This window comes from Gymnoscopelus microlampas (genome assembly GCF_963454915.1).
Source record: "Gymnoscopelus microlampas genome assembly, chromosome: 17".
Classification (NCBI taxonomy): domain Eukaryota; kingdom Metazoa; phylum Chordata; class Actinopteri; order Myctophiformes; family Myctophidae; genus Gymnoscopelus; species Gymnoscopelus microlampas.
The window spans coordinates 30,263,437-30,291,314 of record NC_139954.1 but is presented as its reverse complement, the minus strand read 5'-3'; the positions used below and the strand labels follow the sequence as shown (position 1 = coordinate 30,291,314).

At 42.4% G+C, this 27,878-nt stretch overlaps 1 protein-coding gene across 1 annotated transcript in view; it reads left to right on the top strand.

The window, feature by feature from the left end:
• frmpd4 (FERM and PDZ domain containing 4) overlaps window positions 1–20,441 on the top strand; it is a 41,645-nt gene extending 21,204 nt beyond the window's left edge. The window contains exons 2-17 of the mRNA XM_084083829.1: window positions 253–369; window positions 6,043–6,203; window positions 6,730–6,832; window positions 7,895–7,940; window positions 9,466–9,570; window positions 10,381–10,488; window positions 11,806–11,937; window positions 12,302–12,421; window positions 12,669–12,805; window positions 13,067–13,193; window positions 13,508–13,597; window positions 13,739–13,921; window positions 14,291–14,426; window positions 15,473–16,456; window positions 17,028–18,230; window positions 18,781–20,441. Coding sequence (XP_083939955.1) covers window positions 253–369; window positions 6,043–6,203; window positions 6,730–6,832; window positions 7,895–7,940; window positions 9,466–9,570; window positions 10,381–10,488; window positions 11,806–11,937; window positions 12,302–12,421; window positions 12,669–12,805; window positions 13,067–13,193; window positions 13,508–13,597; window positions 13,739–13,921; window positions 14,291–14,426; window positions 15,473–16,456; window positions 17,028–18,230; window positions 18,781–20,042 — 5,014 coding nt within the window. The 3' untranslated portion in view covers window positions 20,043–20,441. The remainder of the gene's footprint in view (window positions 1–252; window positions 370–6,042; window positions 6,204–6,729; window positions 6,833–7,894; window positions 7,941–9,465; window positions 9,571–10,380; window positions 10,489–11,805; window positions 11,938–12,301; window positions 12,422–12,668; window positions 12,806–13,066; window positions 13,194–13,507; window positions 13,598–13,738; window positions 13,922–14,290; window positions 14,427–15,472; window positions 16,457–17,027; window positions 18,231–18,780) is intronic.
• Window positions 20,442–27,878: the final 7,437 nt, after the last annotated feature.

Below are 27,878 nucleotides of genomic sequence, written 5' to 3'. Positions count from 1 at the left end.
TATCACATTTGAATCACCCGATACAGCACTCTGACGATCACAGAAAGCCTCTCTTTATGCAAAGATGTCTTCAAGATTCTTAGATTTTTAGCAGCAGATGTGCAGAAATGAACATGTGTGAAAACCTTTTAATTCCATTGAAGGATGCTTGGCTTGGCTACACAAAAGTTTCATGCATCAAAATGACTAAACATAACATGCTACAGTCCGTGACCACCGCATGACTGCCTTCCCCGGTCTGTGTCTCTCCAGCCACAGGACGAAATCCTCGGGCTGGCCACCACCCCCTACCGGGACCTGGAATGCATCGCTGGGACCCAATGGATGGGACATGGGGACCAATAGAGAGGGGCGTGACTGCTACATCAAGTAAGTGTTCGGAGTTAAAAGAAAATGAGAGGGAGCCCCCCTCCGCCCAGATGTTTCATGAGCTTTGGCAACCTGTGATTATTCTAGCCACGTCACTGCCTCCACACTCTGTCTCCATCTGTGCATCCAGAATACTGATTCCCGGCTCCTGCCACTGCTGCGCACACACACTGCCCCTGCTTCTCTCTTTCTCTGTCTCTTTCTCTCTCTCTCTCTCTCTCTCTCTCTCTCTCTCTCTCTCTCTCTCTCTCTCTCTCTCACACACACACACACACACACACAGACCCTGGTCTCGCAAATGGCTGTGAAAAGAGGCTTGTGCACGTCTAAGTCTGTGCGTGACACTACCACTGAGAGATTCACGTGCGTAGGGACTTGTTTGGAGGTGAGAGCCGGCAGCGTTTATCGGTGAAGATGCGGGGCTGCTGCGCATTCAGCATAATCGATGCTTAAGCACTTTCGAGTATCTGTGCAGACAGGTAAAATCAACCCTCTCGCTCTCTCTGCCATCATGAACACAGCATGTCGGTCTGATTCTAGTGCGTGTGAGCTGGAGGCTCCAGTGTAACAAGTGAGTGTTCGGTTCCTTCATTTGTTATTCTGTTCCTGTTATTCTGTCCGCTCTGCTCTCTCACCACTGATATTCAAGTGTGCATCTACTCACTAGGTCTAAAAATATTACTGCCTGCATCCATCCACATTCTACCGCATACACCAGGTTCTCACTTTCCTATTCCATTTTTAGTCTTTTTTTCATTTTTTCTTCTCTCTTGCAAATTAGACGAATCATCACATTCCTTTTATGAGGTTGAATCTTTAACTCTCTCTCACAAAACGCTCATTATGGAAACAGCTACTTTACTGTGCAGTATGTCTACTGTATGTAGAGTGTTTTTGCTGTGTTGTTAAACTGGATCATATATGGGTCTCACTAATGGGGAAACTATGTTTCTTTGCATGGTGTATGCATGACAGGAGGAACAAACTTGTCACACATGGGTTACAGCAAGAGGAGTGTGATGTCAGGAGGGTTACATAAGAACAGTGGAGTGGTTGATGCGCTGGATGCAGAGAATATCTGGAGGAGGAATATCATAGGAGCTCTTTTGGCTCTAGCCTCAGCTTTGGTAAAAATGTGAAGAGGACGCACAAATCATTTATTTGCAGCATGTGTCAGCTATGGTCAGGTGCTGTCTGAATATGTTGAGGCTCCAGTGTTTTTTATTTCTAATCGTTATTGTTGTTTCCGTATTGCCTAATGAAACACAGGTCGAGTGTGCACAAGAGGAAGCCATGAATAATATATCAGCTGCCATTTAACATGCAAGACTGCCGTGACTGTGTTCAACAAAGAGTATAGACTGGATCAGCATCAACACTAAATTTAAATTCAAACACGATACCACTTGTTAACTAGAATCTGGGACACACTTTTGGATATAAGATATAGATCTGTATGCAGTAGGATATAATGAATGTGGGTGTTAACTTTATCATTCATGTTCATATTGTGTTACTGTAATTTGACTTAATGTTATGGGTCCATTTGGGTCCATTTGGGTCCATTTTGTCATTGTAAATATTTTAATTAACCCTGAGGATTTCACTGTGTAGCCTACTGTAAGCTCAATTGTGGTTGCCTCAGTCCTCAGAATGTTTTATCTGAATAATTTCATTTAGAAGTTGTACCTAGCAACCACGGTTTTGATCTTCCATTTTGCCCAGTCGTATTCTACTCCCAGCTTATGAGTACTTGGAACTTGCAAAGTAACTGCCTGCAGCAAATAGCAAAATTGACCTAAACCCCAGAGACAAAAGTATGAAATGGAACTCCTTGAACTGTCACAGAGAAAACGGCTCTTGATGTTGTGGCTCAAGCCCGATTTATACTTCGTCATATGGCGGTTGTGCAAGATGGACCATAAATAAAGCTTCACAGTCAGACACCTGGCATCAGCATCAGTGTTGTTTGTCTTGTTGGGGGTGACGTCTGAAGCCACAGTGCGGATTGTGAGCGGGGTGCAGTGTGTGGGGCTACATTAGCAGCTAATGGGGATGATTAGGGACCATTAGATGTAAAGCTGTCATCATGTTGGGAGGCAAGCCATCTTTAGCAGGTGGCCTTGGTTGGGGATTAGACTGCACACTTCCTGAATGCACAGGACCATATGGTTTTCCTTTGTGCACAAGCTGTTGTGCTCGTCACGTGACAAATCGAACTGACTCTCAAATCCAAAGTGAGAGTGTCTCAGAAGCGAGATTCAGGTGACAAAGATCATCAGCCTGAATCTGCTTGTCAGTTAGTGTATGTTCTGTATTGATGGACTGACAGTGATGAGTTATCGTCACCATTCACCCATCATGCATTATACAGAATCACTCGAATAGAACAAGGATGCATTACGTATTTAATCAATTTGTATTATGCGTGGTTTTATCCTGTGTCAAAATGATATAGTTAAGAATTAATTTAACATATTCTTTGTGGAAAACTGGGTAGAACATATATTTTAAAAGAAATCTGAGGACAAATACGTGAAAAGTACTTCCTCTGTCTGGCTCTACATATGTTGGAGAACAGCATGTTCTCACTGTGTGTTTGTATGTGTGCGTACGTGGGTGTACGTGGGTGTGCGTGTGTGATTTGCTGTTGGTATGCTGTCGAGGCTAAGGGCCCTATTTTGGGATAATTGTGTTTTTTGAGGAGAAAACAGGAACATTTTACCAATACATTATTGACACGGCTGTACTGTAATGACTTGTCATGACTATAACTGAAAATAGACATACTGTAGGCTTACCAGGCCTGAAATGTTTATTAAGACACAGCAAAAGAAACAGGGTTGTGTAAATCCGACTGTTGACAGTTTATTCATATTTGCAGTTAGAACTGCAATTTTGCTGGATTAACAGCAGTCCTGCCAATCACAATGACCTGCATTATGTGCATGTGCAAGGTGTTGATGCTATATTTGCATAATTCAACATTCCAATGCATTTTCAAATTACTGCCAACTAATCGTTGCCTAGTGCTATTTTCCAGATACAAAGAAAAGGAAACACAACAAAGAGAGTTATGAGGAAACTCATAACCTTGTCCTTACCTACTAATAATCATATTTCCCTACTTTAGGTGTGTTTATAATTTGGTGATTTCTTCACAAGGTTCACAATTATGTCTTTCAACTGCTATAACTTGGCATGTGATCTTTAAAAATGAGGCTCTTTTCCAATTGACTGGAAAATGTACTACATGAGGAACAGAATTCAGTTGGTTCATCACATGCAGATATTCTGTTTAAGGCTTAGGTGAGATCCATTCCCATAGGGCAATGATGCAAAGAACCATGAGTCAGAATACAAAATTAAAGAGTGCAAAATGTAAATTTCATGAAAATACTGACTCACTGCATTGTGGATGTCCCTTAGAGACTGGCATCAGATCGCATCGTTTAATTGAGTGTTTTTCTCTGATATTTATCAAATTGTAAAGTCCTGCATCCGGAAATATCACTTGAAATGAGAGCTTAGTGAAAATTTCACTTCCTCAAACATTGATCATCAAGATTTATCTTCTTTCTGCTCCTTTTCATGTATGGAATATGTAAAAAGTAAAAAAGAAAATAAAAGTAAATTAATGTGATCATGTAAACCATAATGAAATAAATAAAGATGAAAGATGATCCATGAGGTCCACCTGAGCACTGCTTTTTGACGACGGTCGCGTGCCCCAAAAATGTATGTGTGTGACACTGTTGAAAGGCGAAGTATAAATCGGGATTAAAAGGTGGCAGGCCCAGTGTCTGTGAGCTTGTAATGGGCTGCATCATACAGAGAGGCCACTCTCTCCCCATGCCTTGAAAGATTAATTGTTAGTATTTAGTGGCGAATGGAACATGTGTCAAGAATAACTGTGAATTACACGCTGCCTTGCCTGCCCATAGCCCTAATTAACCGACTCTGTCGGCACCATGGGGAGATGCTACTGCTGCTGCTTCTACAGCAAGAGTACACACACACACACACACACACACACACACACACACACACACACACACACACACACACACACACTATTATAGAGCGAAAGCTGCAGGTTGTTTGTTTTCACAAGAAAGCAAAGGATACTGGAACAAAGTCTTACTACAGAGGGCATTGGGATAAAAATTGATCACACTCACACTAATTGAAGCAAGGGGTGAAACAGGGTTCAAACCACAGAGAGTCCTGGTTTCCATCAGGCAATCAATGGCAGGGTGGCTGTCCAGTGGGAGCGGTGGGACTCAGGGACAGGGGGACAGCACTGCGGCCATCACTATCATGCAGTATCTCTACTGCAGTGATTCTCAAACTTTTTAATTTCAAAGACTCCCAGTTTGATTATTAGGGCATTAGGACAGTGGTTCTGAAAGTTTTTCATGTCACGGACTCCCAAAATGATATGTATTTGGCTGCTGACCCCCATCTCAAAAATATTTTGTGCCAGGGATTTAAAAAAAATAGCGGATCTACAAGCTCATAGCGCTGCACTCGGTGCCACGCTATGAGCTTGTGTATCTGCTGTTTTTGAATAGCTAAAGTATAAAATATGGTTAAAGTGGTTAAAATGATTGTGTCGCTATATTAACAAATTTAGTTGGGGACCCCCTGGTACCCCCCAAGGACCCCTGAGGGTCCCCGGACCCCACTTTGAGAACCAATGCATTAGGCCACTGGCCCCATTTGATGATCAATTTAACACTGAATGTACATACTGTATGGAATCAAAATGGACCCTCCATTTGTACTCTCTCAAAGTTATAGACCCGGAAGGGTCCATTTGGTTCCCATGCTAACAATTATTTAGCCGGTGACCCCCTGGAATTCCTTCGAGGACCCCTGAGGATCCTGGGACCCTCGGACCCCACGTTAAGAACCAGTGTTCATTTCATTCTGAAAATTTGTATAAAATGTAAACTGGAGGATTTTACTGTGTAGCTTAGAGCATGGTCTCTCAAATGTATTTGAGAACATAATAAAATGCATATTTGTCTTCCCCTCACATTATAACATGTCATAACAAAAGCTGCTGCTGATATTATCTCGGTTAAGTGACAGAGTGGGTATACAGTATCTGCAACAGGAAAACAAAGAATTGCTGGAGCTCATTTGACAATCGCCCACAAGTTCTATTCTGAGGCATCTCACTATTTATTTATGTCAGAGAAAATGCTGTGATCGGCCTTAAACGTTTTAGGTACTGTACTGTATATTATAACTGGCAAACATCCAGTTTCCACATATTTAAAAGAGTGAAATCCACAGCTGTCCTATTTATTCTGAAGACATATGGCCTCTTGTCAGAGCTTGGTTATTCTTTTGGATTACATATTGATTGACTTGGCTTGACTTGGGCCTACATTCAAACAGAAAATAATTATGCTGACAAGCCTGACAAGTACAGCAGTACAGTAGTTGTTAATTGATATCTTGCTTAACACTCATGTGTGTCCCTTTCTATCTGTCAACATTCCCCAACACTAATGGCTAATTTATCCTTTGTCGTATGACTGCGTCATTTGCCGAAAAGACCTGAGTTGACTAAAACGTAATGCAATGCCTCAAATAAGGCAAACAATAACAATAATAAATAAATTAGGCTCAAGTGTCACAGCTTTTCTTTCTCTACCACAGCCACGTCTCCCAGAGCAGCTCCCTGGAGGAGGTTCGTCTGGACGGGGATAAGTTCGTGCCTCCAGCCCCCCGAAAGGTGGAGATGAGACGAGACCCTGTCCTGGGCTTTGGCTTTGTGGCAGGCAGTGAGAAACCGGTGGTGGTTCGCTCAGTCACACCAGGTAATAAAAACAGCTCACCTGTGAGCGTCCCTATTCTAGGCATGTCATAATAGGTGAACATTCTGCGAAAATAGGCGAACATTCACCGGATAAAGTAGATCTACAAGCTCAGTGTGAGCTTGTAGATTGTTGTGAGCTTGCAAAATGACAATTTTGGTGAAGAGATTTGGTGTAGCGGTAAAAAAAGGAGGGTAACAAGTATATACCTCTGGGGGACCCCAGTCCCCCAGAGGAATATACTTGAGGTGTATACTTGTATACTTGTAATTAAGTACGTATATGAGTAGTTAACACACAAGTGAGCCATTCCATCCACGGCTGTTATCACCAGAGGCTCTGATGGAGACAAGATGCAAAAACTGAGCCAGAAAGAAAATCAGCTTCAGTGATGAATCATCGATTTTACCCCTCCATCCCCAAACCCCCCACAGCCTTGGGCCAGAGTGCAGGAAACCGAGACAATAAAGAAGAATGGTTTGACCTTCTGCAATTTATACCACTTAACTCTTGTTTGGTGTTTGGGCAGGGGGGCCTTCGGAGGGCAGGCTGATCCCCGGGGACGAGATCATCATGATTAACGATGAGCCAGTCAGTTCAGCGCCCAGGGAGAGGGTTATCGACCTCGTCAGGTACGACAACACACCAAGATGAGATGTCACTTGCCTGCTGCTAGACATACTGTAGAGATAATTATTAATGATAATTATGCACATGCTGTCTGCTGTGTTTGACTTGTGAGATGGAAAATGTTCAGCTGCAATCACGCAGCGACTATGAACCACACTGTTCAGTCTGTCTGTCTGCCTGTCTGTCTGTCGGTTGGTCGGTTGTATGGTCTTTCTGGTCTTTCTGTCAGTCGATCAGTCTGTCTGTCTAAAATGTTTGAATGCAAACTGAAAGCTGATCGCAACTTATCACGGATTACTTGTTTGTTAATTTATTTCCTCACAATTGTGTTGTAACTATTTAGTGAACTTTATGAGTCCTATGTCACAAAATACCTCCATGAGCGAGTCCATGCATCAAGCCCATTGGTTGGCAACTTGTCAACATTTGCTTCAAAAACCTATCCCGGTCCTGGGGGGGCTTGGCATCACAGCATTTACTTTTTCGACATTTTACTTGTGGCCGTGCAGTAGACAGAAATACAATTGCTTTTCCAGAATAAACAAACGCTGTACAGTGTCCGACTTAAAATGTCCTCTCAATAATGTGTACAGTATATTGACAAGCTTCAGATAGTAATTGGATAGATACAGTATAGCATTGTACTCAACTGCCCATTCTCCATGATTCACCAGTTTGCCGGTGTTACGCATGTGTCTCATAAGATTAATGTCACTGATGCAGATCTATGAGTGACTAGCTCTGAGGGCTCAGTCCTCGTATGACCTGTGCGGCGGTCTGTAAACAGTAGATTAGTCCACTGAAATAATTATGCCCAAATAGAGGCCACTAACATCACAGCTGCATTGGCCTTCACTGAGCTTGCAAGGCATGACTTCTAGGCATCACTGATACAGAATTCTGCTCTTTGTCCATCTCAACAATAACAACCAAACCTCTAGAAACATAGCTAACCCTAGCTCTCAATCAAGACAGAAAATGTTTCCTTTTTCATCAATTACTATGACAGTGGAGTTCAGGTTCAATCTATAACAATGTGTTTACTTGTGTGTACTTTCTTACAGGAGCTGTAAGGAGTCCATAGTGTTGACAGTTCTTCAACCGTACCCAGTGAGTTTCAAAGTATTCATTCCAAACACACAGTGTGTGTGTGTGTGTGTGTGTGTGTGTGTGTGTGTGTGTGTGTGTGTGTGTGTGTGTGTGTCTGTCTGTCTGTCTGTCTGTGTCTGTGTGTGTGTGTGTGTGTGTGTGTGTGTGTGTGTGTGTGTGAGTATGGCCGATGACTATGTGGATAAAAGACATGAACTGTACCCATATCCATGTGTCTGTGCTGTAAGGTTGTACTGTAGATTGGCTAACTCCAAGAGATGAGAGCTCGAGCACTGAACTCCTTACAAACATTATTTTGTCCCCCACATCAGAGCCTATTGTACAAAAGAGCCCATATGAACCTGCCATGTCAACATTTACTAGCATCACAGTGATGCACCAACCACCGCCTTCTGCTGCTGCTGCTGCTGACAGTTGCCATAAGAATAGAGTCTGAATAACCACCAAAATTGGCCATTGTTTCAATACCAAAACATTTCTATTATGTTATTACATTTCTGTTATATTTCATTATGTTGAAATGTGTTTGTTCATGGAAAAGAGAGACTTAATTGTATTCGCCAGTGTGGAGATAGGAGATAATTAAATAAGCAGCAACACCACAGGAATATTCTTCAATGAAATGAATGGCACCCAGTTTTGGCTTTTCACTTATGAAAACCCTTACAGTTTGATTAATTCAAAATTACACCTTTCCAACATCTCAATTAATTGTGTTTTTTAGTACCTTGGGTGTTTCAGGGGGAAGTCAAAGTGGCATCCACTTGAGAAACAGCTATACTCTTTGGTTTATAAAAACAACAAAACAAAGAATAGTCTGACAGTTCCACAAGACAAAGAGGAAACAGAAGAATGACTCTTCTAATCCTGACTGTAATTGCTTTCATTCAGCAGACATTGCTAAGTAAGCTCAATGACACTGCACCAGAGGGAGTGTCCTTCATCTCATGAATGGCCACTTTAATCATGACAGTAGGCTACATACTGGAGAAATGGGAGGTTCTAATGAAAATGCTTATGTTCAAAGGACGTGAGTGTGTCCTTGCATCCTACTGTATAGCGCCATAGAAGTGCATGACTCATCACCCATGACTGCAGCATCTCAGAAGGGGACAAGTGCTTTAACCACTTTCGCCCTGGCATCCATATTTTGGGCATGTCATTATAGCCAAAAACGAAGTTTTAAAGAAATAGTCAAAAATAGCCAAGAATTTTCAAAATATTTCAGAAATGTTCAAAAATGTTTTAAAAATAGCAGATCTACAAGCCCACAACTCATCGCAATGGGATGCGCATTGCGTTGTGAGCTTGTAGATCATTTTCATTTTATACACCATCGTACAATGAAGTATAAAATGAAGTGGTTAAGAAAGCCTAATTTATACTTCATTGTAACCGCTGTTTCCAAAAATAAAAGTTTTTCAACTAAATGTAGCACATCAGTTAATCTTGGCGAGCAAAAATAACTGAGCGGCCTATAATTTAGGCTTAACGATCCTTTGTGTTTTTCGCCCTCTTTCTTAAGTCACCCAAATCTGCCTTCATCAGTGCAGCCAAAAAGGCCAAGTTAAAGTCTAATCCTGTTAAAGTCCGCTTTGCTGAAGAAGTCATCGTCAACGGCCAGGTCCCAGTAAGTCCACGGAACACAGATTCATTCTCTACACAGTACACATCAAAGGTTGCACACAGGGGACATTCACAACTGCCTAATTTATGCTCTGTTGTATGGCTGTGTCGTGCGCTGAAAATAGCCAATCTACAAACTCACAACGTGTTGCATGTGTGACGCATTGTGAGCTTGTAGGTCGGCTATTTTCGGCATGCAACACTAACTTATGATGAAGTATAAATCTGGCTTGGCACTGACTGGAATCCAGCTGAATCCTGAAAGCTGCTGTGTTGAAAATATAAGACTTTAGCGGCTTCAGTAAAATAGCAAGAAATGCACGCATAATAAAAAATAAATACTGTCTCCTGCTGTCTCATTCCCTCCTCCACTAGCCTATGTCTTCCAATCAATCTGCTGCTGCTGCTTCCAAACACACTGATATGATGGAGTCGATGTGGGCATGAAAGACAGACAGACAAACAAACAGACAGAGTGGGAGATTCCCTATTAAGTGGATGATTCACATAAAGCATTATACTGTATATAATTATTAATGTATACAATATACAGTATGCATATACAGTATTGTGGATACATTCTGAGATAGGTTCAAATGTAAAATCAAAATGTAAAATATCACATATAGTCTTTACTTATGTTTTGGTGTATGGTGAACACACGGCCACCTTCACTGTCTTTGAATGTTCAATAGTTTCCCCTCAAGAAATCATTTAATTCATGACTTTTACCACTAGAACAGTGTAATCCACTAATCAATAATAATATTAATAAAAAGTGTGATTTATGTCTCTACTCACATTCTATCACCAGGAAACGGTGAAGGACAACTCCCTTCTCTTCATGCCAAATGTTCTTAAGGTGTACCTGGAGAATGGGCAGACTAAATCGTTTAAATTCGACAGCAACACATCCATTAAGGTAGGTGCTGCAAGTTCCTGGGGTTCACTGTGAAATGCTCTGACAGAGTGCATTGTACAACCAGTCACTGTTCATTTGAACTGTGTTCTTGTTCCATAAGTGCAATCCAGTATGTGCTCAAATGTAAGCTCCTTTTAATCATACTGACCTACAGAATCCTATCTAGACTACTATTCAGTGAAAAGCAGTCAAACTTAATTATTTCTACCAGACGTTCATGGCTTCAGCCCTGTGCGTGTGCGACGTGCGTGTGCGTGTGTGTGTATGTGTGAGAGAGTCCGCAACTAATCTTGCATACTGCTCATCTGATCAGCGTCATATTTCTTGTGCACACTGGCAGCAGGCCTCAATTCTCTAATATTTGCCAGACCCAGAGGGTCGGCCTACATGAGGCTTTGTCTGTCCCTCTTTCGTCCCTTTTGTCCTCTTTTCCCCTGCACACACGGCCTACATGAGGCTTTGTCTGTCCCTCTTTCGTCCCCTTTGTCCCTCTTTTCCTCTTTTCCTCTGCACACACGTCATGCGAAGTCCGGCCATTCAGATTTCAACCACTAGGGGTCTGGCAGTACCAGGTCTCCTGGTTCTAGTTTTCTAAGTTCTCCAGTACAAACTGATGTTAGATTAACACCAAAATATGCATTTGTAAGTCTGTATGTCTGTGCAGATTCAACTCAGTCCAAGTTGGCATTAGTCTTTAGCCCATTTTACAGAGTTCAGAGGGCTAACACTCTGCAAAGCGTGCAGCAATATTATAGCCTAATAGGAGGCCGATTTTTGCACCAAAGAAATTGTATATTAGTCCAACAGATTTTGTCCAAACATCACGCAAATTGGTACACAGTACCAATTTGTATAGTCTTGATTGTATAGTCATGTGATCAAGATGGATCTGTTCCAATTTTTCACATTCCATCGTGATTGGTTAAGATTGGCTTCCAAAGTTTGCAGGAGTGGTCTGTTTTCAACAAAATGCCTCAAATCATGAACGCACCGTGCCATTGCCGTTAAACGTTGCATGCACATTCCCACTATGCCATGGAAGAAATGCCACCCTATATTTTTCAAATCAGCCTCATGGTGGCGCTATTTCAGGTCGATTGCACACATACTCCCTAGACGCCAAGGAAAAACCTCTGCCCTGCATTTTTCACATCAGCCTTGTGTAGCGCCACAAAAAGTAATGAATATTTGTTTATCCTGTGTATGGTCACAACATCCTGCACGTGTGCTTACACGTGGCAGTGGTGTGCACATGTAGACTGCAAATGCATATATGGTGCACATGTGGTATTAATAATGAATCTATCTGTGTTAAAGGATGTCATCCTCACCCTGCAAGAAAAGCTATCCATTAAGGCCATCGAGCATTTCTCGCTGATGCTAGAACACAGGGCTGAGGGCTCCGCCAGCAAACTCATGCTCCTGCATGAGCAGGAGATGTTATCTCAGGTGAGACTTCCGTGAGTTAATAGGACATTAGTTTTCCCTTCACATTACAGTGTAATTGTTTTTGACCTGTGTTCATAGTTATTAAGAGGACAAACGCGATTGAATCAGGAAAGGTCAGAGAGCAATGGATAATACCATGCAGGTCCATTATCACCAAAGTGACACATCTGCAGATGCGACTGTAATGTTGTGCATCTTTGCGTAATAAAAAATTGGATGTTGATCATTCCTGTTTCAAATGAAAATTAAATGTACTCTGTAAAATAGCACCCAATGTGTTAACACTTGTCCCATGCTGAACAGTGGTGTTCGTACTTCATCACAACATCCTATGACTCATTTCTTGTTTTAATTTATGTTCTAGGTGACAAAGAGGCCAGGGTCCCACACGATGAAATGCTTTTTTCGCATCTGCTTTGTCCCAAAGGACCCTATAGATCTGCTCAGGAGAGATGCAGTTGCATTTGAGTACCTCTATGTTCAGGTGAATATCAACAGATCCGTGTTTCTAGTCTGTGATGGGTCCAAGTCTTAATTTATTTACATGCATTAACATAGTTTTTTGTGTAATACACTTGCATAAATATAACGTAGGAACGTTTGAAAGTCACTGCAGCTGAGCTCCACAGCTGCCCTACAATCTGTGTTATATTATCTTGGGTTTGGCGGTCAGTAAGAGGAGCTATTGAAGGGTAAGCTTGTCCTGTCCTCACCCTCTCTGTCTCCTCCAGAGCTGTAATGACGTGGTGTTGGAGAGATTCGGGTCAGAGCTGAAATACGACACAGCCCTCCGCCTGGCTGCCTTGCAGATGTATATTCTCACCATCAATACCAAGCAGTCCCAGAAAGTCTCTCTGAAGTATATTGAGTAAGTGGGCAGCGGGTAGTTTGGGTTGGTCAAGACATTTAGCTCCATTTAGCTCAGTCCTGTTAGGGCTGCCTTTTATAGACACAAATGACAGCTCTATGGCAGTGTCAGAATGTTGAATAGAGAACAATATGAACCTATCCTTGCATCAGTTAATCAATGCACAAATTGATTAACTGACTAGACTAGCAAACTGACTAGACTAGACTGCATGGTGCTGAGGGACCCTCTCTCTAATCAGTATGGATTCTAATTCTGCAGGAAAGAGTGGGGCCTGGCACTGTTCCTGCCTCCCGCAGTCCTGTCTAGCATGAAGGAGAAGAACATCAAAAAAGCCCTCACTCACATCCTCAAAAGCAACCAGAATCTGGTGCCACCTGGCAAAAAGGTACATAGCATACCTATTTGTCTGTCTCTGTCTCGCTGTCTCTGTCTTACTCACTCTCTCTCTGACTCTCTCTCTCTCTCTCTCTCTTTTGCTAATTACCTCTCTCTCACACACTGCCACTATGTTTCCTCTCTTGCACCATAGTGCATCTAAACAGACTCATGACTACCCCCTGGTGGTATACTAAACTGTACTGTTGTTTGTTTGTTCTGGTTACCAGAAAATGAACCCACATAGATTTGAGTCAAACATAGCAGTGTGCAGTGTTATTTGTTGCACATGTGTAAAAAAAAATGTTTTACTTCCCCTTCCAGCTAACTGGCTTACAGGCAAAAGTCCACTATCTGAAATACCTTAGTGACTTGAGACTGTACGGAGGACGCGTGTTTAAATCCACACTTCTGGTAAATGAATACCCCTTTGTTTTATTCATCTGATTTATGAGACATGAAATAATGGAATATCATATTGCACATAATTCTATGTCCAAACAAAAACAAAAAGACTTTGTTTTTGGTTGTTGTCTCTCTCCTCGTTGCTTATAGCAAGGGGAGAAGCATACGGAAGTGACTTTGCTGGTGGGCCCCAGGTATGGAATCAGCCACGTGATCAACCCCAAAACCAGCCTTGTGGCCCTCTTGGCTGACTTCAGTCACGTCAACCGCATTGAAATGTACACGGAAGATGAGAGGACGATCAGGGTGGAGCTACATGTTTTGGACGTGAAGGTAAAAGCTTTTAAAATGTCTGCTGTATGAATGTATGATCACACACACACACACACACACACACACACACACACACACACACACACACACACACACTATATATATATATATATATATGTATATATATATATATATATATATATATATACATATATATATATATATATATATACATATATATATACATATATATATATATATATGGGCTGCTGTATGTATTTATTTTTGTCAATGGTTTTGCAATAATAGTTTAGAATTACACAAACCAAGCCAAAAGTCTATTCAGCAGCCATTATAGCCTCATTGTGTGGTTGTGCTCTCCCGTTCATCGCGTTCTCATTGTTGTCTGCTTATCTCCCTCTTTCACAGCCCATCACTCTGTTAATGGAGTCTGTTGATGCCATGAATCTGGCCTGCCTGACTGCTGGCTACTACAGATTACTGGTGGACTCCCGACGCTCGATCTTCAATGTGGCCAAAAGCAACTCGGACAATAAATTAACAAGTATGTCTAAAATTGATCAACTGGTAACATCTCTCTTTAAAAAAGCCATTTACGGGCTTCTAGACATGTCATTGTCAGAGCTTCGATCGGCCATATTGTACATACTGTAAGCATGGACTATTTTTCTGTGAATGTCTTTATTTTTAGATATTGCGTTTTCTCATTAAAATCTTATCGAACCTGAATATTGAGTCAATATTGGCTGAACATTATTGTGCAGTGAAAAAGTCATGGTCATCATGTAACCAGCATGGTTATTTTCAGCTAGACCTTTCAAATTAATACGCACTTTAAAGCTACAATCTCCATAAGGTTTATATCCGACAGAGAGAGGTAATTGCAACAATGTCCGAACTACAGTAAAGATGGCAGATGTACTGTATGGCCGTCTAACCGTCTGCTTTACTTTATTGCCATCGTCAATCAGTCGGTGTCCTACCGTACATCACAACACCAGGGTCAAAGGTTCTCGGACTGTAGCTATAAAATGAATTAAAACTCAATAATAAAGTAACTTGGACAAAAAATAACAACGCAATTAAATTTAAAGTTGACCCTGAAGTTTATAGGATTTAAGTTTATAGGATTTAAGGGGTTAGGATAAAACATCACTAGGAAGGATGTAGCCTGGGATCAATACCATTTTCGGGTTTCTGATCCGGTCGAGAGCGGAAGTAACTTCACGTCATCAGGCGTGTCATCAGGCATGTCATCAGGCGGCCGGAACCAAGGATGCCGGTATCACCCAAAATAATTCCTGTAAGCTAGTTTAGCTTATAGGAATAGTGTGTTTGGTATTGGACTGGCGAGACCAAACTAGTAGTTATACTTGTTTCAGCATTTAAATGGGGATTGGGGAAACTAACAGGTGGAACCAAAACAAAGCGGTGCCGAAAAAACGGAACCAGCAACTGGAACCACCGTATTTTGTTTTGTTTTGTTTTTTCAGTTCTTTCCTCCGAGGTGGAAAGTTTGGTGACGCGAGGTTAGGGAGGATGAAGCGTGTGAATGTGCAATAACTACTTTTTTTGGTTTCCTCTTTGCAGGTTATGAGGCAAGAGGAAAGCAGAACTACCGGGCCATTGAGTGTACGTACAGCATGCCCTATCAGGGATTTGAGGAACGAGGGAACCAGAGGTGCAACCGGGACTTCTCCGACCGGGAGTGTGAATACCTCGACCACGGGAGGTGTGAGGGCGAAGCCCCACCTGTCTACATCACTGAGATCCACCAGCCACAGCACTTCGTGCACGTGTCAGAGAGAGCAGAGCGATGTAGAACCCCTCATGCCCAGCCTTCCCTTAACGTCCCCAGGCCCAAACCCCAGGACTCCCCCCGGAGCGCCAAGGTCTCCTTCATATTCGGGGATCCTCCTTTGGACAGCGTAAACCCACAGAACCTGGGCTACCAGAGACTGATGGACGAGAGTCCGGAGGTTCTTGACAATCACAGCCCAATGTACAGCCACCTCGATGAGGAGTATAAGATGATGGACACCATGGAGGACGGAGAGGGCTACCAATATGCAGCCAAAATCTTCAGCCCCGCCGAATGCATCGAGGAGCCCTTGTTGCGGGACATCTGCTATGCGGAGACCACGGATGACGCAGAGGATGACGACGACATCAGCTGCGAGGAGGACTCGGTGATTATGAGTGACATCGACAAGCCCACGTTCCTCTCACTCTCTGGGTCTAGTGATGACATCATCGACCTGACCTCCCTCCCGCCACCGCCGGAGGGCAACGACGAGGAGGACAACGACGTGCTGCTGCACTCTCTCAACCTGGCCATCGCCGCTCCTCCCCCGGGATTCAGGGACAGCTCCGACGAGGAGGAGCAGGGGCCCGGAGCCCAGGCCCAGGGGGGCCACAACGATATCCCTGTGTCTCTCATAGACTCCGTGCCCACCCAGGGAGCAGAGGGCCCCGAAGAGCCTCTGGACGATGCAGTGGTGTCCACTTTGCAGGCACTCGAGGCTCTTGCCGCATCCGAGGACCAGAGCGCCGCACAGTCAGAAAGTAGCACAGGTTCTTCTTACACTATTGTAACGTTTATCCATTAGCACCACCGCACCATGTTCCAGCCATTCACTTTTGATTTGTTGCTGTTGATTCATTTGTTTTCTTTTTTTTGCAATAAAGCCCATTTTGTTTTATGTTTCCACATTGTGTGAGTAGTGCTTCATTCATTTGACATGCATACTGGAGTATTCATTTCTGTATCACTCATGTTGTGGAGTTTTGATATTTTGTGGTATTTTGTGCTATTTCATTTTATCTAATTCATTTGATTTATCATTCATATTTTGTACAATGGTATAGAACTTCTTGCTTACTATATCATCTTCTCTAATCTATGATATGCACATAATGTCATTTGATGTAACACTTAACTAGATCAATTAGGATTGTTACAACAATTTAATCATGAACTAATACTGCAGCATTACCTCCAGATTTTACCACTTTTGTCACATTTACTAACTCGCTTTGTAATTACAATAATTTGAATGTCACACCACAAATTAAGTCCCTGTCTCCCTCTTATGTTCCTCAGATGAAGTTGTTAATGAGGTGTTTGTCTTTCTGTGACACACAGGTGTAGAAATATCACGAGCCTTTAGTCCAGAGTCTTCCTCAGATTCAGGCAACGAGACTAACTCCTCTGAGATGACAGAGAGTTCAGAGCTGACCGCTGCTCAGAGGCACGCGGACAGCCACTTGAGGATGCATGTAGCCACAGCGGAAGGATACCACAACCTGAGCGAGGAAAAAACTGAGTTTGTTGCACCGAACGAGGGCGGAGCAGAAGCCATGCAGTACAACCCTCTGGAGCCCTGTGAGGACGAGGCCAAGTCATCTCCTGTCTCCTCCACCCAGATTGTTCACTCTGATGGCGGCGAGATGGAGCCAGAGACCATGGAGACAAAGTCACTCACTGAATACTTCACTAAGCTGCACATGGGCTCAGTAATGAGCCGCCAAACAGGAAAACAGAGGGAGACAGATAGTAGGATCCAGGGAGAATCCCGTGAGCCCACTGATAGAGCCCACGCTAACTCCCGAAACTCATTTAAAGAAGAGTCATCTCAGTACACTGCATTCACTGTGATAGATTCTCATTACATGAATCAGCTTGATTTAGGGAGAACTCCTTTTCGAGAGAGGCATCAGAAATGGCAGAGAGTGCCTGGAAACAAAATGGGAGAGAACGTCTCTCCAGAATGTGGGGGTGACTCACACCCCCACATTCTGGAGACAGACAGGTTAACAATGAAGGGAGAGAAACAGGACTTGGATAAAAGGGGCCAGCAGTTAAATCCCCATTTACGTTCCCCTTCCCAAGGGCCCCACGGTGCCGACAATGGCAACTCACAGAACGACGAACAGCAGCCAGGCAGGATTCTGTCATCTGAGCAAGACGTCACGCGCGTATACGAGTACCACCTGAGCAAGCGCATGTCATCGATGCAGAGTGAGGGTGCCCACTCTCTGCAGAGCTCACAGTGCTCCTCCATAGATGCAGGCTGCAGCACGGGCAGCAGCAGCTGTGTGACTCCCATGGATTCGCCTCTGTGCGCTGCGGAGAATGTGAACTTATTGTCAGACTCTCAATCTATCAAGGGGCTGGGCTTTGTGGCTGCAGAGGAGAAGGCCTACGGACCCCCTGGCATGTGGAAAGCAGGCCATCCCATGGACCCCACTCTGCTGAGAAAGATCCATGCAGCCACTAGTGCTGAGCCTGGGTTTGGGGCCGCACGGGAGGGCAGCCATCGGATGCCCAAGATAAAAGAAACTACAGGTAAAACTTCCCTTTGATCTGTGGTGGTGTCACAGTGCAGAACTTGCAGCATGTGGTAATGCAGCTGTAATAGTTCTCAAAACCCTGCTCAGAGAGTAAGAGAGCATGCCATATAAATAAGGCTGCCTAAAATCCTTCTTGCACCTGACCCAGTTCGAATCCAACCAGAGGCACTTTACTGCATGTCATCTCCCCCTCTCCTACCTTTCCTGTCTTCTCTGTTCACTGTCCTATCTATTAATTTTGGGGGGGGATTTTCTGAATCTTTAATCTAAATATACAGTGGAGAGACAGGAAACAGACAGAGAGAGTAGGGGAGTGACATGTAGCAAATATTGTCCGATTAGCCGGGAATTGAACCAGGGACTCATTTGTTTGCCACGTGGTATGTGCCCTTAGCACTCGGCTATCAGGCCGCTCAATAAACAAAAAATAATGTCTAGCTTTAACATTACTCTAATGATTTGCAGAAAGGGACTTTAGAGATGAAAGAATATGACCAGAGTGATGCTTAACAATTCTCTTTGTCTTTCTACTACCCCTAGTGTAGCTTGCGCACAACTGCAGATGGCTGGGGGAGAAGACTCATCCTTAGTCCTCAGTAATGAGATCAACGCCGCCACCAATGCCACGTCACCATCATCATTACTGAGTAGCACAGAGCCTGATGGGCTGACACAGAGTTGCCCCGAGATCCATCCACACGTCCTGACTTTCCCCTCCACCATACCCCCATGTGACCCGAACACAGGCCTCAGGAAACCGCGCAGGGTCCAGATGCTGAAGAGGAGCTGGAGCACCCTGGCACCAGCAGGCTCCAGGAGCTTCGAAGCACTGTTAGAGAAGACCAAAGCCACACTTACGGGGAAGAGTGGCGGGCAGAACGTCCCGTCCCAAGATTCCCCTAAACTACAGAGGAGATTCTCTGCCAAAACCCTGCCGAAAAGCTGGTCACATGGTTCAGTTGCCTCACACTCTTCTGGGAGACGACTCTTCAGGGGGGCCTCTATGATGTTGCCAGTGTCTGCAATACCAAGACCAGATGCAGGAACATGGACGTGCCGTGGGACGTTCAGTCGCTGTTTCCTAAGGAGAAAGATGAACACAGTAGGTGACGGAGAAGATAAAGAGAGGGCTGCGGGTCTCGTGTTCTCTGATGAGCAAACGCCACAGCATATCAGACCCACCCTCAGTGGCAAGGCAAACCACGCAGTCTCAAAAGCGGACTTTAAAGCTGAACAATCCGTGGCCACTGCGATGAGTGACATGAGCCTCAAAGCAAGACTAGCTCACGTGAACGACATGAAGGGAAAAACCTACAGCCTCCCAGCGGGTTTCGCAGCTGCACGGAGGGACGCACTGGAGATGATCAGCCTGGTGCGCTCCAGTGTTGGCCAGCTGTCCAGGGGTGGGAAGCCAGAGGACGGTGAAGGTGACCTGGAGAAGTTGTCTCTACTGCTATCCGTGCAGGCCAAAGCACTGGGCAGCGCCTGCGGTCAGATGGCCCTGGAGCACAGCAGTCCAGAGGAGCTACTGCTTACTCTGACACACAGCTTCCACACACTCTGCTGCCTAACACAAGCCTGCATGTCACTGGTGGAAGGCCTCAACATGGAGGCCCAGCGCCGGGAGGTGGTAGCCAAGGTGGATGAGGTTGTCATGAACTACGTGTGTTTGCTGAAGGCTGCTGAGGCGGCTTCGGGAACCTCCACCAATGACCAAAGTGTGAATGCATTGACACATCACTCAACCGCCATGTCTGCTATTATCAACGCACTAATTCACTCACTGAAAACACTGCTAAACAAATGAACTTGTGTTGCTCTGATTATTTCAAAGCCATACGTTAAAAGAGACATGGGTTAAGCCAACCAATGTGAACTGCTGTGATAAACCTTGCCTTGTGTATACAGTATTTTATTATGTTAAGTTAAAAGAATATATATATATAAATATATATATATTAATCATAATTATTGTAAAGAGATTATATTAAGCGGTTTATGAAAAGGGATATGAACCCCTGAGTATATTATCTATTATGACCTATTAGGGATTATTTTACAGATTTATTGATGACCTCTTAGGTATTATAATGTACATCATGAAACCTAAATAGTACATGGATTCTTGACGATAAAAAAATACTATGTTGGAAATGACACTTATAACATAAAACTGCTCTAGACAAATCACTGCACAGACAAGTCATGATTATATAAAAATTGTTTATATAGCCAAACTTATGTTTGTTTTTAATTTGAGGCATTCATTATGAATTTATGATATAATACTTTGCACATGATCACTAAGTACGTTTATGTTCTCATTTGTCAGAGCCATTATAAGATATTAAAACTTTTGAAAATTGCAACCTTATGGACTGGGGATTCCTGCCTTGTATTTTCATTTATTTGAATTATACTTCATTAATTTGTGATACTTCAATCTAATTGTTTTATTATTTATTTTTGTTTTATCTAAATTCAGATCCACGGTAAAAAAAAATCTCCAAGGCAAACTCATCAAAGGCTGACATTATCTCTACTGGACTAAAATGGTATTATTCATACCAGAAAACATTCTTGAACCACGTCTGGTTTTATAACTATATTTAATAATTAATCATTTTCCCATTTACTCTGGCCTGGGTGATGGTAATGCATTTTGCATCAGTGAGATGATGATGATGGTGATGACCCATTTCACTTGGGGAGCCGGGGATTCTATCTGCATGGCGGCAGCTGTGACAGCACAGGGCTCGCAGTGCTAGACAAAGACATGCTGTACCTAGCATGTGCCTGTGCTGTAATAAAGCCACTGGCTCTTCCTTGCTCTATGGACTCTTACTTCTCTGGTACTCTCAACGGAAGCCTAATTATAACTTTGCTGCATGCCAAAAAGAACCATAAGCTTTATTATCGCCTGATTTCAGAAGTAGGCTACAGGAGAATACCCTAACTTTTCAAGTTGTGTCACCATGTATAAACCAGGGTTTCATTTTCCCTCGGTGGCTAATCAGAAGTGAAACAAATGCTCCTGTCCACAGGCTACCACTGAGAACAGAGACCCTAACATGACATATAGATTTACAAGTGTCTGATGTGTGACAATAAGGAAGTGATCCAAGCTAATCATAACCCAGCCATCTGTTACTTTCATCCCATCACCACATCTGCCCCCTTACATGTGAACATCAATGTTAAGATTTGTTTTAGTGCTCTCGCCATCCTGACAACAGATCACATTGCAAGACGTTCTCTTATAAACCATGCTGTCCCAACTGGTAAGTAGCAAAAACTTGACAATTATGTATACATGCAATATGTGATTCATTGAATACTGGAAAGGGGTTTTAAAATGCATACACAAATAGAAAAATCCATGGATGATTTATACTTAGTTGTGTGCCAGTGACACACACCAAAATAGCAGATCAGGCATCTATAACTATTAATTGATCTCTGAGAGTGTAAAAATGCACCCATGAGGGTAAATGTTCTACAATGAATAAGCATGTAAGCCTTTATTTAATCTATTTAAAAAAATATATATATATTTATATTATGAGAGTTTTGTTTTCTGCTGAACACCCCATATAAGACATGATTTTTTTCTCTCCATCACTTTTACCAGAGGAGAGAGGGTGTGTCCTTACAGATGTGCATGACGCTGGTGGGCATGTGGAGCTGTATCTCCATATTGGCAGCTAATAGGTCATACCCCAAAACCCTACCCTGTGACGTTAACAATGCCACCAATGGAAGTGAGGTCAAGGTGGATTGCACTGAGAGACGCCTCACAGACATCCCTCGTGGAATCCCACGAGACACCACCAATCTGACGCTCACCATCAACCACATACCTGAATTAAACTCAACCTCCTTTCAGGGTCTGGAGAACCTTACAGAGATCGACATGCGGTGCAACTGCGTGCCCATCAAGATTGGCCCCAAGGATCGTATCTGCACCAAGAATATGATCATTAAGGACAATACCTTTACAAGTCTGAAGAAACTGCGATCTTTATATCTGGACGGCAATCAGCTCCATAGTGTGCCAAAAGGATTACCTCCAAACCTCGTCCTGCTGAGCTTAGAAGTGAACCACATCTATTCCATTCCAAAGCAGAACCTCTCAGACATCAGAAATGTTGAGTTCCTTTACCTTGGTCAAAATTGTTATTATCGTAACCCCTGCAATGTGTCCTATGAAATAGAGGAAGGGGCATTTTTACAGCTTAGCAATTTGACACTGTTATCTCTCAAGTCCAATAACCTATCTTATATTCCGTCCAATTTACCCATAAGTCTACGGGAGTTGTATCTCTACAACAATAAGATTGAAAAAGTCACTAAGGAAATGTTTCACAACTTAACTCATTTGGAAATACTAGATATCAGTGGAAATTGCCCCCGTTGTTACAATGCTCCATTTCCGTGTACCCCTTGTCTAAACAACTCAGAGCTTAAGATTGACGAACTTGCTTTTAAAACGTTAACCAAACTGAAGATACTACGCCTGCACAGTAACTCTCTGACATATGTACTGTCTGAATGGTTTATTGGCTCCAAGGACCTAAGAGTGCTTGATCTCTCATCAAACTTCCTAGCAAATGCTGTAACAAATTTCTTCCCAAAAACTTTGCCCAACCTGGAAGAATTGGACCTTTCATTTAACTATGCGCTTCAGAGGTATCCATCAACACTGAAATTAAGTTCTGATTTCTCCTTCCTGAAATCACTCAGAGTTCTCAGGCTAAGGGGATTCGTATTTCAGAAACTGACTTCAGAGAGCCTCAGTCCCTTAATCTCTCTGCACAACTTGGAGGTTATTGATTTGGGCACAAACTTCATCAAATTGGCCAACCTCAGCATTCTGATGGAACTGAAAAGCTTCAAAATAATAAATTTGTCTGACAACAAAATATCTGTCCCCTCTGAGGACCAAGAGCCTGTTGGGTTCTCTGGAAGGGAGCCCTTGCATTGGTCTCCAATGTCCGGTGCTGTTCAGTACCAAGGTGGGGAAGTGAGAGAGATTCATTACTTTAGGTATGATGAATATGCACGCAGTTGCAAATACAAAGATAAGGAAGTTGGAATGGTGAATTACTTTGCAAAGACAGAGTGCAGTCAATTTGGAAAAACTCTGGATGTCAGCAGGAATAATATATTCTTCCTCCACTCAATGTTTTTAAATCTTGGAGAGCTGAGATGCCTTAATCTCTCTGGAAATGCAATGAGCCAAAGTTTAAATGGATCTGAATTTTCGTATTTAATTAATTTACAATATCTGGACTTTTCGTACAATCGACTAGACCTGCTTTATTCCTCTGCATTTCAAGAACTGAAAAAGCTGGTCATCTTAGATATAAGTAACAACAACCATTACTTTGAATCTGAGGGCTTGACTCACATGCTTAACTTCACACGGAATTTACCAAATCTCAAGATATTATTGATGAACCACAATAAGATCTCCACTTCCACAAACACAGAGCTGGAGAGCCTTTCTCTGGAGAGATTAGAGTTTACATACAACCGTTTAGACATGCTGTGGCGAGATGGTGATACAAGATACATAAACTACTTCAAGAAACTGGTTAATCTAAGCATACTTGACATCTCCAATAATAATCTCAACTTCATTCCCATGGCAGTCTTCGATGGCCTTCCGTCCACGCTAGCTGAACTCTATATCAGGAACAACAAACTCAAGTTATTTGCGTGGGAGAAGCTTAAAATTCTAAACTCTTTGGAAGTATTAGACATCAGTGGTAACAGCCTAACTTACGTCGCCATTGTTCTTTCTGACTACACTAAATCTCTCAAGAAGCTCATCTTACATGACAACCAAATTACTAAACTCTCCCCAGACTTTCTGAAGCAGGCTAACAACTTAAAATATCTAGATCTCAGTTACAATCTTATTCAATACATTGAAAAATCTAGTGTTCCAGATGATGTAGTTAGCGGGATGGACATGCTACTCTTGCACAAAAACAAATTTGAATGCACTTGCAATGCCACTTGGTTTATCACGTGGCTCAACAAGACCACAGTATTCATCCCAAGACTGGCCACAGATGTGACCTGTGATGCCCCAGGAGCACAGAGAGGTCATCTGGTCATCTCAGTGGACGTGTTGGCCTGCCAGTACAGCAACTGGTTGATCTTCCTCTATATACTGTTTACATCCTCTATCCTGATCTTCCTCGCCCTCGCCATCTCCAGCCACCTGTTCCTGTGGGATGTCTGGTACATCTACCACTTCTGCCTGGCCAAACTCAAAGGCTATGCCCGCCTGTCATCCCAGAGCGCTGTCTACGACGCCTTCGTGGTGTACGACAAGGAGGACGCCGCGGTGTCAGAATGGGTGATGAAGGAGCTGCGCGTTCACCTGGAGGAGCGCGGAGAGAACCGCCTGACGCTATGCCTGGAGGAACGGGACTGGATCCCTGGGTGTCCCATGATCGACAACCTCTCCCAGAGCATCCACCAGAGCAAGAGGACCGTGTTCATTCTCACAAACAGCTATATAAAGAGCGGGAACTTCAAGACTGCATTTTACATGGCTAACCAGAGACTAATGGATGAGAAAGACGATGTCATTGTGTTGATATTCTTAGAGAAGGCACCCTGTCACTCACGGTACCTGAAGCTGAGGAAGAGACTATATAAGCGGTCTGTACTGCAGTGGCCAACAAATCCTCAGGCACAGCGATACTTTTGGTTTAGTCTGAGAAGTGTACTATTAACTGAGAGTCACAAACAGTACAGTAATCTCTTCAAGGAGACCCTTTAAAAGACTCATGAGTGACTCTGAATGTTCTGCTGGCACGACAGTTCTACAGTAAGTTTTCAATTGCCCGCAATGTAAACACTGTTATATTAATGTCCTTGCAGATAAAGAGGGACCACAGCATCTGCAATCGTTATCTAATCTAAATGCTGTAGAGTTAGTAGTTTATCATTGATGGAAAAAGGAACCAATAGAATCAAATTCATACTTAGAAATAGGGAAGTGAAATTGGACCACTTCTCAAATTGAGCAGCAACATAAACGGTCTCACCAACCCTCTGCTTTATATCAGCTCACAATGAATTGGAGGCTCATTAGTGTATTAGGATTGTTCTGTCTGTTAAAGATAAGGAAGATAAAGAAATAAATATGATCTCAATACTTGCTGACATTACATGCATGGACACAATAGTAATGTAGTTTTTTGTACAGACTGAAAAGCTCTTGAACTGTATTTGTTTTTAAGGAAGACAAGGATCACAAAGTAGGCTACCGATACACACACAATGGTGAGTTTGTTACAAAAATGATCTGAATTTTACTTCTTTTTAGGTAATAAAAATAGTTATCTATAGTAATGTTTAGGTACTTCAAGTAACAAGTCAAATGGGGTTCTCTAAAGCATTTTGTCAACAACTAAACTTTATTTAAGTAAAAAGTCTAAAAACACGTTTGAATGTTCATATTTCTTAATGACAAACAATTTTCCATTTTGTTATTTTGTTTATTGTGATAAATCAATTACAGTACATCTTTACCACTTACTTACATGATATACTTCACTATTGTAGTAATATAATGTACTGTATGTATTATTATAAAGAAGAAAGAAAGCTGACCATTTTGTAATTCCGTTCATCAACAGACTACTGCCACCTGCTGGTTGCAGTTGTTGCTGTTCTCTCTGTGTTGTTGCTATGGGATCCAGCCTGCTACATGTTTGCCCATATGGATGATGCCACAGTTTCCATGTGATGTCAAAGCCTATAATACCTCTGACATCATATTTGATTGTAGAAGACAACGACTCCTCAAAGTGCCTGACGGAATAACCAGTAATGCAACTGAGCTGGATTTGTCAGAAAACAACATTCGTAACATAACAATGGATGCATTTTCTCATCTGGAGAACCTAACTGTACTCAGACTCAATCGTATGAACCATCATCGTGGACGTACGTATATTTCTGAGGGTGCTTTCAAACATCTGACAAAACTTCAAGTCCTGGAACTGAGTGGCAATGGTCTGGAAGAAGTTCCCAGATATCTCCCTCCCAGTCTGAGGAATCTTACGTTAAACAAAAACAATATTCTGTTGTTAGATAAAAAAAGCCTTAATGGCCTTAGAAATGTGACTATGCTCTCCATTGCCGAAAACTGCCATTTCACAAAACCTTGTGGGAAAACCTTTACTATTAGGAATGACAGTTTTTCAGATTTGAATAACCTTAAACTGCTCAATTTGTCCTTTAACAATCTAACGCATGTTCCAAAAGACCTGCCAAAATCAGTAGAGAACTTATACCTAAATTCTAATAGAATACAATTCATTTTTGAGAATGACTTTCATGATCTGCCTCAAATGAGAATACTTTTCCTACAAGGGAATTGCCCAAGATGTCAAACCGCTTCCTATCCCTGTGTCCCCTGCCCTAATAATTCCCCCCTGGGCATCCACCCTTGTGCATTTGCCCGTCTCAAAAAACTTCATACCTTGCATTTAGGGGGCAACTCCTTAAGGACACTTAATAACTCTTGGTTTAAGAGTTTGAACAATCTTGAATGTCTGTATCTCGCATTCAATTATTTAGATAATGCAATAGTTGGTGAGATGAGATTTTTTAATGATCTTCCAAAACTAGAAAAAATTGATCTTTCATTCAACTTTGGGGAGAAGGCCTATCCTATGACAGTGAAACTCTCAAAAGATTTTTCAAAACTTGTGTCACTTAGAACATTGCATCTGGAGGCTTTAGTTTTCAGAGAAATTGGACCAGAAACACTACGCCCTCTTTATGAGCTAAAAAAATTGTCCGCACTGAACTTGGGGACTAACTTCATTGTTCACTCTAACTCTACCATATTCAGTCATTTCACTGATGTGAAAATGATATATCTAGCAGAGAACAGACTATATCCAATTTCAGTGAATAATCTTCCAACTGTTGACCAGGGATATAATCTAAAATCAGACTTCTCCATTTCACCTCTGATAGCAACACCGCATGTAACTGACTTTTCATATGAGATATCACACTTTCTTATTAAGCAAGAGTGCTTTGACGCTGGTCGTGTGCTAATCCTCAGTTCAAATAATATCTTCTTCATTACTCCAGAGCAATTTAATGGCTATGGAGACATTGCATGTCTCAATCTATCAAGAAATGGATTTTCAGCAGCACCGAATGGAACAGAGTTTTCATCGCTACCTAATTTGACATATTTGGACCTGTCTTTCAATAAGATTGACCTGGCTTATGACACTGGTTTCAAAGAATTAAATAAACTAGAAGTACTTGATCTTAGTTACAATGCTCATTACTTCTTATCATATGGGATAACACATAATTTGAACTTTTTAAAGAATCTACCTGCTTTGAGAGTACTCAATATGAGTCATAATTCAATTAACACGTTAACTACAAAGATGATGAGTAGCAAATCATTAAGTGAGCTCCAATTTCAAAACAATAATCTTGAGGCTCTTTGGAAAAGACACCAGTATGACCAACTTTTCATGAATCTTACTAATTTGACAATTCTAGACATATCCTTTAACCTCATTTCAAAGATCCATGAAAAGGTTTTTGCAAATTTACCGCATACACTCACAATACTGCGCATAAA